An 18,338-nucleotide genomic window follows, 5' to 3' on the forward strand; every position below is an offset into this window, starting at 1 on the left:
GGCGGCGACTTGGTCTGTGATCGAGGGGTAAGCGGATGTGAAAGTGAAGTGAAGGTTGTTGTGGGAAGCGGGATGCGCGGGGAGATTGATGGCGCGCGCCTGGATTTCACTGTTGAGGAGGGACAAAGAGAGAGGGGGGCTGGTCGAGGCAGACACACACACTTACACCCCCCCCCCCCCCCCCCCCCCCACACACACACACACACACACACACACACACATATATATACGCGCACACACACAGGCTCTCTCAGACATCAGACATCACACATCATGCGTGTGCACGTCCTTCCGCACCTGCGTGCACAACCAGCACACACATGCATGCACCGGAAACAGTACCTCATCCTTTAAGATGCTGATTAATGCCCTCAAATGACCTCTGGCAGCTGTCACAGCGTACTGCCAGGAATATTATTATCAGGATTTATATTGGGGGGGTACATGCAAAGCAATCAACAGACGCGTTTAAGTTAAAAAATTAAAATTTTGCCGAGGAGAATGAAATAAAATAGTTATATATGTATAATATACATAACTATAATTAATTATAATATAATTGTAAACATTCATAGTTTATATATGTCGCCACACACACACACGAATATATGTATGTTTATTTATTTCATAACTTACAATAAAGAGATGTGTAACTCCTGCGTATCCTATACCTTACAAACACTCCCCCATATCACCCAGTAAACCCAGTTCAGCAGGCTCCTGCAGTCCAGCGGCAGCCCCTCTGAGATGGGAGGGCCAGTGGGCCACCGTTCCTCCGAAAGAAGACTGACTTATTCATCATCACAGAAAATATCTTACTGGTTAAATGTTTTAGTGAGACTCCAGGGACGGGCCTACCTTCTCCTGAACACCGCGGATTGAGATGTCTTCCAGCTTCTGGTATTATTCTATCATCTTTATATCGTGACACAAACACAGGCTAACACGAATTAAACACATAATTTCAACTGCAAGTAAGTCAGTCTGCATGTCTGTCCACAGATGTCCTGCATCAACATCAGAGTTCCTTACATGTTTTTCCTCTCAGAATAACTCATTGTGTGCCATATCTGTACATGTGTTTGTTTGCCTTGTGTGTTTGCTTAGTAAAGTGTAGCAGTGGCCCCTGGGGCGGTAATAAACACTGATTAACAGTTGGTTTTTCGCATATGTTCTGGAAGAACAAAGACGGCTCTTTGTAGACGGTCCCTAATGAGCTCAGTGAGGTGGCTCTGCACACAGTCAGGCCTCATCCATTATTAAGGTATCAGGTTCGGCTGCGTCTATGAGGCCTCCTCTCCATGTACGCCCACAGCATTTATTACCTGTTCGCCCCACCGCTCCGGGGATACGGTCCCTGCCACTGGACAGAGCCCCTGGACCACACCCACCCTGTGAGTGGGGCTCAGATGGAAGAGACACCTAGTACACAAGCACTTTGTTTTATTGCTTACTCGCCATTCCACTCAGCCGACAGCTGCAGGAGGGCAGTGGAACACACACACACCACACTATTGTATTTATACCTATGGTGTGTGGTTTCAATAGGCTTAAAGGGACCACAATAGCAGTACGAATTTCTAACTCAGAATTCACTTTAAGACCGGAAGGGTACTAGGGCAATTGTGTTGTGAATCCAAAATCAAGTTTGTGTATTCCTCTAAAAATGCATACACACTGATTTAGCCTTAACTCAGATTTAAAGTTGTTATAATTATAAAATCCTTTTTTTCTTAAATCGAACAATTTAAAATGAATATTAACATAAGCCAAAGTAAAATTTCCCCAAAGTCCTAATATTTGAATGTGTATTGCCCAGCTTGAACCTTGACCCTGTCCTTCCAAGAGATTAGATACCGGTAGTCAACAATACGCCATCTTGTGGTCAAACAGTGCATCAACTAAATTAAAATCATTAATTTGATCGGAAGACCTTGCATACATTTGGGGATGAAGATTTAAAACAGGGAACAATAATTATATTAGATATCTTTATTAAATGCAGACATGTCACAGAAATAAAATCACAGCATTCATAAAATGTTGGTAATGTTGGTATTCACTGGGGATAGAACAAACTCTCCCATCACAAAGCTACATAAAATAATAAACTAGGCTTGGGCATAAACTATGGTGAGAATGCATTTGTTAAAAGTGGCCCATATCCTCAAATGGCTATCATTTGTGTAGTTCTATCATCTATTGCCTTCTCTCACTATATGGTTTCAACAGGACACGAAAAGCCTCACAAAAACATCCGAGCAACACCCAGAATGTCAAGTCTATCCGAGAGATTCTTCCAATTAGTTTCCGACGTGGCGGTAATAATATTAAAAGAAAAACTAAATTAAAAAGTGTCTGCATGCGTTATCAGACTTGCACTGGTCTACACGCAACTAAAACACCTCAGGTCATTCAATTAAGAATAAGAATTCAGTCACCTCCGCTGTACACAGTTCAGTTAAAAAAAAGGCACACACACACACACACACACACACACACACACACACACACACACACACACACACACACACACACACACACACACACACACACACACACACACACACACACACACACACACACACACACACACACACACACCTCAGTCGGCCTTGAGGGCGTACAGCACGTCATCCTGGCTCACGTTGAGCCGGACTCTCTGCAGGACCCCCAGGCGGCTGGGCTCCAGCAGCAGCAGGCGGCAGGCCCCCAGGCGCTGGCACGCGGCCAGGGCCTCCGACACACTGGGGGGCTGCAGGCCCTCCACACGGCACATGGCCTGGTGCTGCACAAACACCTACCCGGGGAGACAGGGGAACCACCGGGTTAGATACAATAGACCAAACTTTGTAGGCGGCGAAGAAGTAAAAGCTGCGTCACGTTTTGAACTACACACATTTTCCATCTAGTTTCGACTGGCTTTTTGGATTGTCGGTGCCGTTAAAATAGCATTTATAATCGTGTACTACTTTAACGGCACCGACAAGCCAAAAAGCCAGATGATGCCTGATGAAACTAGATGGAAAATGTGTGTAGTTCAAAAATGTGACGCAGCTTTTACTTCTTCGCCACCTACAGAGTTTGTTATGTATGATCATTCAAAAACCCCCATGTTATTTCCCATAGACATTTGACCGAGGGAACCGGAGCCTCGGAGGCGGGACTTCAGAGGTCTATAGAAAGGTTCCAGTGGGGCCGAGGAAACGATGAAGGGGTCGACGGAAAATACATAGATTACATTTGACCGATTTTTAGTAAGTAGAAACCGAAATGCAAAGACGTCATAGAAAGGTCCCATGACATGCCACCAGCTGTGAGTGTGATTAGCCGTTTTGAAAATCTGGCACAAGTGGGCGTGTCCACCTAGATGTGTGCTGGATAGATCAGTCTACCAGCCTACCCAGTGGACTGTAGCAAACGTTGCTCATCTATCCGTGACACATCTAGGTGGACACGCCCACTTGGGATGTCATAGGAGCCAGATTTACAAAACGGCTTGTAACGGCTAATCACACTCACACCTGGTGGCATGTCATGGGACCTTTAACATTTAGGGCGTTTAGCAGATGCTTCTATCCAAAGCGAATAACAATAAGTACATTTGTCAGAAGAAAGAAACAATATATCGCTGTCGGTACAGTAAAGAACTTCATCATTACATCATTACTCAATACTTAATTCAGCTTTTTGTGGCTGCACACTTCGTATTCTGCTCAACTGTGACGGGCTTTTCATAGTTTTATAAGCAGAACATCAGTCATGTTTCTAGCGTGGTCGCGTTCTCCCCAGGAGGGTGAGGACGAGAGTCTCACCTGCTGGAAGGTGGCCTCTTCCAGACCCAGCCGGCGGAACTCAGCCAGCACGGCCCGCAGGAAGAGCTGCTCCTGGATGGACGCACACCTGGACACACAGTCACACCTTTAACCCATCCTAGTAACATCACTGAATATAGGCCATACAAAACATCTGTCCAGCCTAGGGGAGGATTTCTGATACAGGTGCCAATTCCTCTTCATAATCCGATTGCTCTTTTTTTGGGAGGTGTTGGGGGTCATTTATTAAACAACAATACAAATTTGATACTTGAAGGGAAACAGGAAGTCAGATGACCCTACTGAGTTCACCTTCTCATTCATCACATCGTGGCCAGACGTCGCCATGGGAACGAGGTTTAATAACACACCCACGAGAGAGAAACTAAAGCAACATAGGAGGTCTGAACAAACGGACTGAGGCCTCACCTGATGGCCGTCACATAGGCGGAGGAGAACATCTCGTCCAGCGCCTGCATCACGTGACTCATTCCAACCAATCCGGGCACGGCTGGGTTGGAGGAGGTGTGCTCACAGATCTCTGTTGCCCGGCGACAGATGTCCAAACAGCGGCGGGCGTCCCCGGACAGGGCAGCCACCTGCGATTGGGAGAGGAGGGCCGCCATTACAGATGGACTCCACTATAAGCCGTCACAACAACAGCCTGGATCCCAGGTAGCCCGAGAACCGGACAAAGCTCGCTGGCTCCTCTGCAGGTAAGGTCTGGCTGTCGAAAGGATTACTGCCTGGTACGAGATAGATCGACCAATCACACAACCATTCATTTGAAAGTATTATCCAAACTGGACAGTATATTTTACTAAAAGAATAACAAATGACTGCACCTCTTTGCTATGATTGGTTGGTTATCCATTGGTTGGTTATTATTGTGTCCAGAGGCGTTTTTGTCCGTGCCTGAGTGAAAAATGAACGGAGAGGTTCCAGACTAATTGCAGATTGCAATTCGTCTGACAATTCCAGGCTAGATTCCAGTCCCCTTTAATGTCAATATCTGGCAAGTGCTACTCAAGATTTAGAAGCAAGATTAATTATCTAAAGTCGTCCACTTATTTAGCCAAATTTGTATTGTTTCTGCTGCTGGTAACAAAAATGTAAAAGAATGGTGATTCTCTGTAGAAGACCAATCTACACCCTCAAAAGGCTTGTGTGTAACCCAATAGCCGACATCCAGGACGCTGAGCCCCTCATTTCTTCAGTTCGATAAAGACACACATTCAAAACATGAATGAGTACAAAGCAACTACTCCCCAGCTGGGCTTTCTTGTGGATTCAGCCCCCTATATCTGCGGCCATGAGGGAGGAGGCTGCAGGTGTGGTCGGGGACACCGGGGGGAGTCAGGCGTAACGGTGAGTGCTGCGAGTCTGTACCTTTCTGGAGACCAGCTGGAGCGCGTCCTCCTCGAAGGCCTTCACCTTGTTCAGCCTGGACATGATGATCTGCTGCAGCTGCTTGAAGCTGTACGGCTGGAACGACATCCGCGTCAGGCCCTGGGAGAGGAGAGGGGAGGGGAGGCTTAGATCAGGAGGTTGAGCGGTGACTTGATATCAGAAGTTTGCTAGTTCAATCTTCGGCTCCTCCTAGCCGAGTGTCCCTGAGCAAGATACTTAACCCTTACTGCTCCCGACGAGCTGGCTGTCGCCCTGCATGGTTGGTCGGTATGTGAATGTGCCTTATGAACCCCTGCTTTGGAGAAAAGACTCTAAAATATTATTTTTTTTTAAATATATATATATATATAAATATAAAGATAAAGAGATCCCTGTGTACGCCCAGTGCTAGAAAATAAAAAGTGCAATCGTACTTCTCACCGACTGCCACCTCCCAACTACTGCCCACCACTGGGCGCGGCGAATCAACCCAGAACTGTGTGTGTGTGTGTGTGCGTGCGTGTGGGTCTCCGTGTGTGCGTCTCGTGCGCGTGAACGCTCACCAGTCGGCTGGCCACCCTGTTGATCATGATCCTCTCGGGCAGGTCCATGGTGTTGGCGATGGTGAGGACCACCAGCCGGCCGTGGCGCCGCGTGGGCCAGTCGAACAGGTTGTACATCACGTTCTGCTTCCTGGTCCACAGCAGGTCCAGCTGAGGTCCGAAACAGACAGACGCCAATGAGACCACCGTTCAATGTATATGGTATATGATGTGGGTGGATGGATGGATGGATGCGTCGATCAACATTTGTTTTGTCACAAATGAGACCCCCATGCATGAATTTATGAGTGAATCACTCCACCACGGATCGCCATTGTACTCCATCGACTCACCTCGTCCACCAGCAGCACGGTGCTCTCCTTCTTGGGCCCGGCGTGGCTGAACCTCTTCTCCAGCAGGGCTGCGGCGTGGTCCGGGGTGGCCTTCTGCCCAGTCAGCTTCTGCACAGAAGACACAGGGGGGGGGGGGGGGGGGGGAGGCGGTCAGGGACCATCTAAATGAAGGCTCAATGCTGTCTAAGGGATGCACATGGCATCTGCACATTTAAGACTCATGTTGGGAACGAGAGTGAACAGAATTAAAAATTGGATCCTTCATTTGAGATACAACTTCTCTTCTTCCAGAGAGTCCTTCTCAAGACTGCGGCACAAAGCTATTTTAGTAGTATTAATTTAATACTAAAAACATCCATTTTCTCACAAAACTATTGACGCACAATCTACACTAAACTCTAAGACTCTCTAGAGACAGCGATGACTTCATAACGATAGCAACGCATCGTATCTACTCATCCAATCAGATTACTACTCAGGTTTAACCACACTGGCCATAACTGACAAAACTGACCCATGGTTCAATCCTAGAGGGGTTCCTCAAGGTTCCTCAAGGTTAGGCTAACCCTAACCAAGGTTTGTACAACGGCCCACAAACATCCTCCCTCACCTGCAGGATCTGCACGTAGGCCTGGTGGGGGTCCGTCATCTTCATGCCGTTGATCTCGATGAAGGTGAAGGCGGGGATTTCGTCCGCGTCGGAGGCCTGCTGCAGCGAGCGGATCACCTCGTGCACCGTGGCCGTCTTACCCGTGCCTGGGACCCCCGAGATGTACATGCACCTGATTGGACGAACACACACAGCCCTGAGTGGGCGGGCCGGCTCACCAACCAATGGCTGTGCGTCCCTATACAGTGTGGAGGGTCTCTCTGGTAGGATGTCAACAAAGGGTTTGAATGAAGATATTCTCCTTACCCTCCGGTCCCGTCCATGACCTTGCTCTCCACAAAGTTGTAGATGTCCTGGAACTCCTGCTCCCGGCAGGGGAGGGACTCTGGCACGGAGGACACGTGGAGCCTGGAGGGACGGACACACACACACACTTTATAGCCAAGAGTTACGGACCCATCGATGTGGTCGATGGATGCTATGCCTTTCAATAAACATAACCGAGGGAGAGGAGATGTATATTGCGTCACATTAGATCAATATGTTATGTTCCTTATGGGTTTTCCTCATTCCAAACGAAGGAAGCCATATCACAAATACAGCCAACGTTAATCAAGAAACGCAAATATAAAAATAAAAAAAACGATCTGACCACTAGATGGCAGCAAATAGACTCCAGCTCCACATTGAGGCTTTCCTCTTCCAAAATGAAACCTAGGTCATGAAGTAGGTGTGTGAATTCATAATGCTTCAGAAGGGACAGAGCCCGACATACAAGACAAAAACAAAGACTCAGGGCAGACACACAGGACATCCACGGTCTCCTCCTCTCAGCCTCCTTACCGGGCCCGGGCCTCCTCCAAAGCGCTCCCGGGCTGTCTGGCCGGCAGGGAGCGGCTCGGGATACTGGGCGTGGCATGGCGAGGGGTCCGTGGCGTCATGGGCGTGGCCTATGGTGCACAAAAGCATTGCGTTTGAAACCCTCAACCACTGCTTCTGCACAGCTCTCCATCTGAACTACCCCCCCCCCCCCACCGACAGGAAGTAGCCCCAACGTACCTTCTTCACAGGCGTTTTGCGCGGCGTGCGTGTGGACGCGCGGGTCTTCTGTGCGGAGCGGGGCGTACGAGGGGCCGCCGCGCCGCGTTTGCTCTTCTTGGCGACGATTTCGTCGTCGCTGTCCAACGTCCCGCAGAACTCGTCCTCTTCCTGCTCCGGCTCCTCGTCGCTGCTGCTCCGGAGCTCCTTGGCGGACGGGAGGAACTCATCGCTGTCGTCTCCGTCAGAGTGAACGTCGTTCAGTAGATTCCTGAAGGAAAACACCTTCACAGATCAGCGCTGCGCGTTCCCAGAAGGAAAGGCACCAACATATAGAACGGCAAAGAAGATTTATGATGAATGAAAAGAAAAACTGGATGTACACCAACATTAAGGGTTCAACTGATCTAAAAAAAAAAAGGCGGAAGGACAAAAGTCTTTGAAACTTAAATACAAAATGATGGGATGTCCCCGCTACACCCCTAACAAAAAACTGAACTAATTCAGGAATACAGTAACGTTAGCCAAGAGATCGAACAACCCACACAATGGGTCTAATCGCCCGGCGTCCCGTCTTGGTTCTAAATGCGGGGAACTGAATTCTAAATTCCACATTGAGCTCATGAGTTAGGAATCCCCCCCTTGAAAAGACTAGACTACTTCGAGATAGTGATTCTCTAACCATTGGCCACTCAAAGCGCTTTACAATATTGCCTAACATTCACACACCGGCAGTATCAGCAGGTCGACAGCCAGCTCCACAGGAGCAGTCAGGGTGAGGTGTCTTGCTCACGGACACCTCGACACTCTAGGAGGAGCCGGGGATCGAACAAGCAACTTTCCGGTTACCAGACAACCCGCTCTGCCTCTTGAGCCACATGGAGACACTCACAGTTGCTTCCTGATCCGAGAGGAAACCAGCTGGGCGGACTTCCTCCTGGAGGTCCGCGGCGTGGGCACTGCAGGCACCATGGGCGAGTTCTCGTTCTCCTCCGCTCTGTGGACGAACGTCCAACGGGGGGCGGGGTTAGTGAGGCCAGGAACGGACAGCCAGGCACTCAGACCTCACTCACTGTGATCCGTGTTAAAATACAAGGAAAACCAACCAGATATTCTATGGGAGCAAATTATGGAAACAGATCATTTTTTCAAAGTAAAAGACCATTTGAAAAAGAACAGCCTGTCCTTTTTAAATGGTCTTTTACTTTGAAAAAATATAATTTCTAATTAACTAGCATTAATGGGAATGTTAAAATTGTTTCCATGTCAGCTTTGTTTGTATAAAGTAGTTGTGATGGAGGTACTTACAGCACCCCAAGAGAGGGTTCCTTGGCGGCCCGTTCTGCCCTCCTGGATGGTGTGGACGCTCTGATGACAGAACATCCAGAGGCAGGGTCAGGTGACATTACAGAGATAGACCTATTGTATATAAATACATGTGCCACCAAACAACTTGGTTCTGTCTGTGTGCCACCAGGTACCGAGCAAACACAGCAGCCGTCACCTCCATGGGTGAACATTCTGTCTGCATCCACAGAGGGTTTTGAGAGACCCCCCCCCAGCAAAATACCCCCTCCATGAACAACACCCCCCGCCCCACGTGCACACCACAAAACTCAACAAAAAGTGTGTTTCGGAAATCGTGACATGAACAGGGCCAAACAGGAGCGTTCGACTGGTAAAAAGTGAAGGCATAATAATTCACATCAAGTGATGAAAGGTTTCTTTAAAATGTGATGTGAATCAAATGCAGGCTTATTATTACTACAAATAATAAAGCCCTATGGGAGCCTCCCTTTTGTTAAACCGTCCACTGCTCATGTTTTTCCCCGTGACTTCATATTGTGAAACCGGGTCGTGATTGGTCCTAGCAAAAACGTGAGCACCAACCACCGGGCTAGGGACTGGCTGACTCACTTCTGCCCCCTGGTGGCATAGTTTCTCCTGGGGGTGGCCTGTCTCCTCCTGGGAGTCAGGGACAGCCCCATGTCAAACACCTCGTCCTCCAGGGACGCCACGCCACACAGCTCCCTGGAAGAGGCCGCATTCAGTCTCAACACAGCGGCGGCTCAGGGGTGGACCCGGCCGCCTGCGTGTTCTCTGCCTCCTTTTAATATTTTCATTTACATTTAGCAGATGCTTTTATCCAAAGCGACTTAGAATAAGTACATTTGTCAGAAGAAGGTTAAACAATATATCTTTGTCGGTACAGTAAGGATGTTCATAGAACCAAGGTTAACCCCTTCCCTGTGTATAACAAAGACATCTAGGATAAGTAGCACACAATGCTAGAAACTCTACTGTGCGTTCACACCGCACATTGAAACGTGTCGCAGGGCGACCGCTCTATCTCTCATTCATACACACATACACATATATATACATACATACATACATACATAACATCACGGCACAAAGTGGCGTGCGCCTCCGGATTATATTATTAACCCATAAACGACGGGCATTCTGACGTCTCTCCCTCTTCCACAACAGGTACAGACACGCAATGGTGGTTATCTCGGCCATGGTTGAAAAATATTTATATACTATATTTATATACTTGTCGCGCTGCAAATCCACGTGAACGCGCTCGCCGTTCACGTGGAAAAATGTCGCTCCGTCAATCAAATCTTGCCGCAGGTTTGTGCCTCGACAAATTTCACCCGATACGTGTCTCTACGTTGACTTTGTATTGAAACGTGTCGCCCCGCAACGTTTGGCGTGAACGCACAGTAAAGCCAGAAAGTTTGCCTCAAAGAGCATATACGGAATAATCAAGTTATTGATGTTATTTTAAAAAAAAAAGTAAACTAGTATTTTCAGGACGAAACAAAAACACAAAAAAGGGAACTACTAAATAAAACGCCTGTGTAGAACTTCTTAGAATCAACATCATCTGCTCAAAATTATACTGCAGAATGAGCAACACTACAGGACTCCTCAACCAAGGACCTTGGCCCCTGATGGGGGGCCCCCCACTCCTAAATCCAGGCCCCTGGCCCCTGATGGGGGGCCCCCCACTCCTAAACCCAGGACCCTGGCTCCTTATGGGGGCCCCCCACTCCTAAACCCAGGACCCTGGCTCCTTATGGGTGCCCACCATGCTCACCTGTCAGAGACCTGCTGAGTGGACTCCGGTGGACTGTCCCCCCCCAGGCTCAGGCGGCTCAGGACTGGCTGCATGCTCAGGGACCCGGCGGCCCTCTGGGCCTTCCTGACGGGGGTCAGGCCGCAGGGCTGGGACATGAGGCGCATCAGGGACGTGGCCGAGCGCTGGACCAGCAGCATGTCCTCCTCCAGGTCCTGGTCCAGGAGCTCGCAGAGCCCATTGTCCCCGTCCATCAAGCTCTTCCTAGGACCTGAGGCGGGGGTGGGGGGGGGGATATAAGAAGTGATGAGGTCTAAATAAGCGACACACTTAATTTCACCAAAATTTTTTCCTTTGCACTTCCATGTCATTTAAATTGCTGTGGGTGGTCAAGATAAGAACTCACAAAAACAATAAATACACACTTGCTCGTATCTCCGTCCTAGCTATCGAAATGGTAGCAGAATTCCTCAGGCTGGGTGTGCCGCCCTAAAGAAACACTCACTGCTGAGCTCCAGCTTCTTGCGCACGCCGGGGGTCCGTGTGACGCTGGTCCTCCTCTTGGCACTCAGGCACTTGGAGGCCGACAGCTTGGAGGCTGAGTGCATCGACTCCGCCTCCGCCGCCACCATCTTGCCGGCGCTGGCCGTGCCCCGGACGCCGTGCCCGCCCACGGAGGCCGCCCGGTTCATGACCATGGGGTCCGGCGTGGGCAGGGCCCGGCGGGCCCTGGACCGGGGGGTCGCCGCCACCGGGGGGGAGCAGGGCGGCGAGGGAGGGAGAGTGGTATGGAGGCGGCCGGGGGGGGAGACGAGGCGGGGCACAGCGGCGGTCACCATCTGCTCTGGCTTCACGGCCTTGAAGACCTTTGTGTTCCAGGAGAGCTTCACGTACAGCACTTCCTGCCGGTCGACGTCAGGGAACGGCACCTCCGCTGGAATGAACTTTACCTGCGGAGGAGGAGGAGGAGGAACATATTAGCGCATGGGGCCAGTGCTAGCACATGTAGCTCCCTCTGCCCTGCAATAACCCCAAATGGGAAGGTTTAGGCAAACCACTTTTTAAATAACTTATAATGTGCGTACAATGCATCCCAGGTCCCATCCTACCATGATAAGTAGCACTATCGATCCCTGTTCATGGTAAAGCCCAAGAATGGCAGCAGCTGACCTACTTTCTTATTTTAAGGTTTTTTTAGGAAAGCAACAAAAATCAACGCCACTGGCGGAAACCGCCAGACAGAAAACAGACAGACAGAAAAAGTTTAAATCCTTGTTGTTTTAGAGCATTTTCCGGATATCAGCCATAAGGAAAACTGACCCTGTTCTTAAGCACCAATAGGAGCCCTGTTTAAATGAACCAGCGACCCCTTCCTTACCTGCACAGTGTTAAGGATGGACTCCACGTTGATCTCGTCGTCACAGGTGGGGCCCTCGTAGTAGAAGATCTCCTGGGGGTGGGGCTCCCTGCCCAGCAGTTTCATCTTGTTTGGGGGCACTTCGCCCACACGGACAAACCACTGAACCAGAGCCTTCTTCTTCTTGTCACTCTCTGATGAACACAACACAATGATTAAAGTAAAGCGTACCCCTTTGCTGTTGGGATGCTTTTGCATTTTTTTATGATTTGCATTGAAAATAAGTGCATCTTTTAGGGTTGGTAAGCTGTTATTTTCTTATTGTATTTTGCATTACTGTTATCTGTTATTTGCATCATCGTTGCTACTGTGACCCTGCAAATGTACCCACTGTGGGACTAATAAAGGATTATCTTATCTTATATAATGGGCCTGCGTGTGCATGGTGTCGTCCCATACCGATGAGCTTCGTGACCTTTGCCACGTAGGGGTGGTCGTCGTCCACGCCTTCTATCAGGATGTACTGCCCACTGGTGATCACAGTGGTCCTGGGGAGGTCCTCCAGGCTGATGCGCAATGAGCTTCAGAGACAAAAAGACGAAAACACAACGGACATTTGTCAATGAAGTTCAACAGAATCGTTCAAAAACAATCACTATGATACAACTACAACCGGAAACTCGCTTGTTATCGCTACTCACTCATATTCGTCGGTCTTTAACTTCCTATCGTGGCTCACAGGCGAGCCGCCCCACTTGTAGATCCGTCGCACCCTGTTCCTGGTAAAGTACCTGACCATCTTAACTTAATAAAAACACCAAACAGGAGACTGATAAAGCGAATAACAATACTTGTTTAAGATGATAACGAGGCTCGGAGACGTGCCCGCGTTCTTTCAAACTAACCTCGACTCGACGCGGACTTCAGACACCGCGGTTCCCGCGAAAACTGCGTCATTGCCGTCATATAAAGCGGCGGACCAATCAGCGCTGCCTCCGTCGAAACCGGAAGTAAACGTCCTTGACCCCGGAAACGCATCGTAGCACAGGCGGGGGGTTGTTTCTTTCAGCGGAACCCGCACACTATCGGCTGCCATGGCGAACAGGACAGTGAAAGACGCCAACAGCATCCATGGCACCAACCCGCAGTACCTGGTGGAGAAGATCATCAGGACCCGGATCTACGAGTCCAAGTACTGGAAGGAGGAGTGCTTCGGCCTGACCGGTGAGTGGTGTACTGGGGGGGTCGTGGTGGCCGGTCCACTGGTTAGCCTGATGAGCTAACTGGTTAAATTCAATTAAATTCCATTTTTGTATAGCCCTTGATCACCATTACAGGGCTAAATATTGGCCCGTAACAGGCCAAATATTTATGATACCCCTCCGGACCTACCCTGGAAATCCAGAGTTCTCGCGAGAGCACAATTTGAATTAGTTCAGCGAGTCTACAGCTTTCTAGATGTGGGTCTGGATTTTCAGGCTACTCTGGACCCACAAGGGCAAGAAAAAACTCCCTTAATTAGCAAGGAAGAAATCTTAGCAGGAACGCAGAGTGGGGGGTCCCTCCTTCCAGGGATGGTCAGGAGTGCAGTGGGTGCCATAATTGACATACATACATACAGACAAAACATATTAAATTGCTGATGGGGTGCTGGCCATGAGGAGAGTCCAGGCATCCAGTTGCAGTCACTGCAACACCCTAGAACAGACAGAATAGTGAATTAGAAGGGATAAAGTGCATAGTGGAAATGTAAACAAACACGCAGAGTTTGTGTTACGTGACTTGCTGTTTGTGATGTTCCTATGTATGTTGTGGTTGTTCTGATGTGTATGGTTAGGGTATGAACACTAAGATTACCCTTGATGTTTTGTTGGTCTCTATGTGTATAGAGAGGTGTATGCACACGTATACTACACTTTTTAGAATAACTTTGGACTACAACATGTTTTTAGAAAGGTCTGACCAGGGACTGGGGTTGCAAATTAGCCAACGGCTAGAAACCTCTTATGTAACACATCTACAGACATTTTTATGGCATTGATTGTGATAGCTATGTATGTAATAATGTGCGCTGCATTGTCCCTGACAAATAAACTAATAAATAAAAAATAAAATAGAGGTCTTCACATCGCATCAGTATTTATTGTGTTTGTTATTGTGTTGTATTTATAGTATGTATTATCGTTTTCGCACCCCTATGTTTCAAACAAAAGGCTGTAGAGGTGTGTTTTTAGCTTTGCTTTGAATATTTTGACAGTCAGCTTCCCTGATTACGGGTGGAGCTAATTGGTGGACTTAAAGAGATGATTGAAGCCGTGAGGTTATGTGATGGTATAATATGAGAGTCTATAAACCACCCCTTCTCTTCTCCTCAGCCGAGCTGGTGGTGGACAAGGCCATGGAGCTGAAGTTTGTCGGGGGGGTTTACGGAGGGAACATCAAACCAACCCCCTTCCTCTGCCTCACGCTGAAGATGCTGCAGATCCAACCCGAGAAGGACATCATCGTGGAGTTCATCAAGAACGAGGATTTCAAGTATGTTGGACGCAATGCTTGTCCATTATGTAGAAGAACTATTGTTGTTTTGAGTACATATGTCAATGTGCCCTGACTTATAGCATACGGTTACACCCCATATGTGGCTCCTGCGCACCGTATGATCCTGTATGAACACAAGCAGCTATGGAGTCACACACTGGACACTTTAACCGCTATACAAAGTGGTTAAACTAATTTCTTTACTTGTTTTTCCTCCTAGATATGTCCGCCTGCTCGGAGCCATGTACATGAGGCTAACTGGCACCTCGGTGGATTGTTATAAGTACCTGGAGCCTCTATACAACGACTACAGGAAAATCAAGAGCCAGAACCGAAATGGAGGTTAGTGAATATTGTTTGTACACAGACCATTTAAGGACGACTGTATTGTTTGTGAGAGTACCTTTGGTTGTGGTTTGATTATGCGGTGCTTGCATTGAGTAAAACACAACTCTCACCCCAATGATTAATGTACAATACTCAATACTCGTTTGTTTCAACTTCATTCAACTTGTGAATGAAGACATTTCATTGGTCCACTGGCCTGACGCGTCACAATATAACAGACTCACTCGCCCCTCGTATTGTTACAGAGTTTGAGGTGATGCACGTGGACGAGTTCATCGACGAACTTCTTCACGCAGAGAGGATGTGTGACATCATTCTGCCCAGGCTGCAGGTATGTGGGCATCATGTCTTTACTAGCAGACATCTCTGTGTGTGTGTGTGTGTGTGTGTGTGTGTGTGTGTGTGTGTGTGTGTGTGTGTGTGTGTGTGTGTGTGTGTGTGTGTGTGTGTGTGTGTGTGTGTGTGTGTGTGTGTGTGTGTGTGGACACGGACAGAACGCAGGCAAGCTCTTAAAAAGTATTACGTTTTTTAACTGAACTGTGTGTGTGTAGAAACGGCAGGTCCTTGAGGAGGCGGAACTCTTGGACACACGCATCAGTGCTCTGGAGGAAGACCTGGACGAGGTGGAGAGCAGCGATGAGGAAGACGAGGAGGAGGAAAAGGTAACTCGACTGGTCACATGACTTTTACTTTCAGTGGTTTGTATGCTAGACGTGAACTGCCCTCTTTCCCCGTCCCTTATGGCGCTCCTTTGGGCAATGCTGCCAGCCCAAAGTCTCTGAACTATTCTCACACAGAATTGTGTTGCTCATTTTCCACAATTTTTAAAGGTGACCTATTATACCACCAGGTGTGAGTGTGATAAGCCGTTACAAGCCTAAATGTGTGCTGGATAGATGAGCAAATTTTGCAACAGTCCACTGGGTAGGCTGGTAGACAACACACATCTAGGTGGACACGCCCACTTGTGATGTCAGAAGTGGCACATTTTCAAACCGGATTGTAGCGGCTAATCACACTCACACCTGGTGGTATAATATGTCACCTTTTAAATAAACCACATTCCCTTGAACGGTTGTTTTAAAACCGTTTACGTGGCCTTTACGCCTTTGAAACGCCTCTCGGTAGTCATCACCATCCCCTTTTCAGCCGGAGAGGATACCGACCCCTGAAGCTCACAGACGGAGTTACCGTGACAACGACAGGCCCCGCCGCTCCCCCTCACCGCGCTACCGACGCAGCCGCTCCCCCAGACGGTTAGCCTCCATCTTTTACTTGATTGCATTTTTTTATTGAAGACTAAATCTGTTTCTGCGGTCAGTCCTCTGTCTTGTCATCTTCCTGAAACTGATAAAAAATGGCCTCTTCTCTCCTTCCTCCTTCTCCAGGAGGAGCCGGTCCCCCAAGAGGAGAAGGTACGCCATCGCCCAACTCCAGATATCATTTACTCTGTGATGATGCGATCGTATTGTTATGTTTTGACCCGTGCTCTCTATTCCTCGTGGCTGTTGGTGGTCGCGAGGAGCGAGTGGCGGTGTGTGTGTCTGGGCCGCTGGTGGTCTGTGGTGCTCTGCTGATTGGCTCTCGTCTCTTGTCTGTCCAGCCCGTCCCCAAGGAGAGAACGCAGAGAACACCGCAGCAAGAGCCCCCGGAGGCACCGGAGCCGCTCCCGGGACCGCCGCCACCGCTCCAAATCCCCTGGTAGGTTTCCTCCTCCTGCGTGGGAATACTATGGACTAAGGCTGCTAGTACAGGTTACACCCTGATCCTTAAGTGTGTTGTGAGAGACACTGCGGAAAATGTATAGGATCACTCAACCTGCACTAAAGTAACTACAAATAGGGTGACGCATGCCATGTCATTTATGATCATTCATAAACATTTATGCTGTGTAAGGTGTGTGGGTGTGTGTGTGTGTTTTATTTAAAAAGCCCTTGCTGCCGTCTGTATTCAGACAGATAATGTGTGTAAGGAAAAAAAAAAAAAAGGTGAACATATAAAGCCGGTGACAGCAGGTTTTTCTTAACCAAATTATTTAAAATGTTTGCTTTTATGTCTGTCAATTATGACACCCATTGCACTCCTGACCATCCCTGGAAGGAGGGATCCCCACTCTGCATTTCTCCGCAATACCCCCCCTTGCCAATTACAGGAGTTTTGTTCTTGCCCTCTGGGGGGCTATTCAGGGGGTTGTGACAATATATGGCCTGTAAAGCCCTTTGAGACTGTACCTGTGATTAAGGGCTATACAGATTTTTTGACATTTTTCAGACATTTTGAGAAATTAATTTCTCTCAAGCTTTCCAATGAGTTCTAGTTCATATTCTATATATATATATACGGCTCTTCTTGTGACTTTTCTTTGAACTCCTGGTATGAAAAACAGGAGGTTGGATTATATATATATATATATATATATATATATATATATATATATATATATATTACTGCAATATAATAGTGTATATTGCAGTATATGTGACTATAACGAGTCACTCATCTTAATGTTTTCACCAGGTCACCACAGAAGTCACAGACATCGCAGTCACTCCAAGTCTCCAGAGAGGTGAGGCTAAACTGAGCAGTCTGAATGTGTTGCATGAAAATAAAAATACTGTGTGTGTGTGAGAAAAATGATACAGAAGAATCAGGATACCACTGTTTTTGTTTATTCTTCACTGATCATTTCTCTGCAATAAACATGTCTAAATAAGCAATGAACAAAAAACCCAAATCGTAACATTGATTGAATGACTTAATCCAACCTCTGTTTTTCATACCAGGAGTTCAAAGAAAAGTCACAAGAAGAGCCGAAGAGGAAACGACTAGTCCATTCTGTCTTTCTACGTATTATTTTAATTTAGCGTGTTCTGTGTCTTTTTTCATTCTTATTGAGACTTCAAAATAAAAGCGGAAAATGCCATTCCAAAACGTGTCACGTTTGTAAGGACCTTTAACCCGATAGCCGATGGTGCGTGGAGGTGGAGGATCCCCACCCAGTTCCGTCCATGTACTACTCCCCTGGCCTTTGGACGGTATGATAACTTTGTGATAGCACATCATAAAACAAATGAGATAGGAGGCAATATGAATATTAATTTGCCTAATTGTATTTTTTCAGTCTTAAATAAAACTCCCATTTGTAGATCCCCTTGTACAAAAATAATTTAGTAGTTGGTGATTACAAAACGTGCTTTGTAACCATTCTTTCATTGTATGGAGGATTTCCACACTGACCGTTGGGGCCATATTTAATAAAT

The 18,338-nt window shown here is 47.8% G+C and overlaps 2 protein-coding genes across 3 annotated transcripts; one reads left to right on the forward strand and one right to left on the reverse strand.

Annotated features, from left to right (window-relative positions):
- Positions 1-2,002: 2,002 nt before the first annotated feature.
- orc1 (origin recognition complex, subunit 1) lies at positions 2,003-13,133 on the reverse strand. Of its 2 annotated transcripts, XM_084473284.1 has the most exons (18): positions 12,894-13,133; positions 12,652-12,773; positions 12,214-12,386; positions 11,341-11,785; positions 10,857-11,106; positions 9,665-9,778; positions 9,056-9,115; positions 8,640-8,744; positions 7,769-8,018; positions 7,553-7,659; positions 7,016-7,117; positions 6,710-6,881; positions 6,100-6,207; positions 5,768-5,917; positions 5,205-5,324; positions 4,245-4,414; positions 3,816-3,903; positions 2,003-2,800 (listed from the first exon to the last, which is right to left on the reverse strand). In XM_084473284.1, the coding sequence occupies exons 1-18, from the start codon at positions 12,989-12,991 to the stop codon at positions 2,606-2,608; spliced, it is 2,829 nt and encodes a 942-aa protein (XP_084329410.1). In that variant the 5' UTR covers positions 12,992-13,133; the 3' UTR covers positions 2,003-2,605. The 2 variants fall into 2 exon arrangements, with proteins under 2 accessions (XP_084329410.1, XP_084329409.1); XM_084473283.1 differs by lacking the exon at positions 9,665-9,778.
- Positions 13,134-13,226: 93 nt separating this feature from the next.
- prpf38a (pre-mRNA processing factor 38A) lies at positions 13,227-18,330 on the forward strand. Its single transcript, XM_084472978.1, has 10 exons — positions 13,227-13,416; positions 14,568-14,727; positions 14,951-15,072; positions 15,324-15,409; positions 15,630-15,740; positions 16,228-16,334; positions 16,467-16,493; positions 16,682-16,779; positions 17,596-17,644; positions 17,862-18,330. Exons 1-10 carry the CDS (start codon positions 13,287-13,289, stop codon positions 17,905-17,907), a joined length of 936 nt encoding a protein of 311 aa, XP_084329104.1. The 5' UTR covers positions 13,227-13,286; the 3' UTR covers positions 17,908-18,330.
- The last annotated feature ends 8 nt before the right edge of the window (positions 18,331-18,338 follow it).

The sequence above is a fragment of the Micromesistius poutassou genome, assembly GCF_964030765.1.
Source record: "Micromesistius poutassou genome assembly, chromosome: 9".
Classification (NCBI taxonomy): domain Eukaryota; kingdom Metazoa; phylum Chordata; class Actinopteri; order Gadiformes; family Gadidae; genus Micromesistius; species Micromesistius poutassou.

Bases quoted from the DNA above. Each gene is read 5' to 3' on its own strand.
- orc1 (XM_084473284.1), bottom strand. From the start codon at position 12,991: ATGGTCAGGTACTTTACCAGGAACAGGGTGCGACGGATCTACAAGTGG. The intron at 12,774-12,893 runs GTGAGTAGCGAT...TTGTCTCTGAAG, and splicing joins TTAAAGACCGACGAATATGA to CTCATTGCGCATCAGCCTGG. The intron at 11,107-11,340 runs GTGAGTGTTTCT...CCCCCGCCTCAG, and splicing joins CAAGAAGCTGGAGCTCAGCA to GTCCTAGGAAGAGCTTGATG.
- prpf38a (XM_084472978.1), top strand. From the start codon at position 13,287: ATGGCGAACAGGACAGTGAAAGACGCCAACAGCATCCATGGCACCAAC. The intron at 14,728-14,950 runs GTATGTTGGACG...TTTTCCTCCTAG, and splicing joins ATCAAGAACGAGGATTTCAA to ATATGTCCGCCTGCTCGGAG. The intron at 15,073-15,323 runs GTTAGTGAATAT...GTATTGTTACAG, and splicing joins GAGCCAGAACCGAAATGGAG to AGTTTGAGGTGATGCACGTG.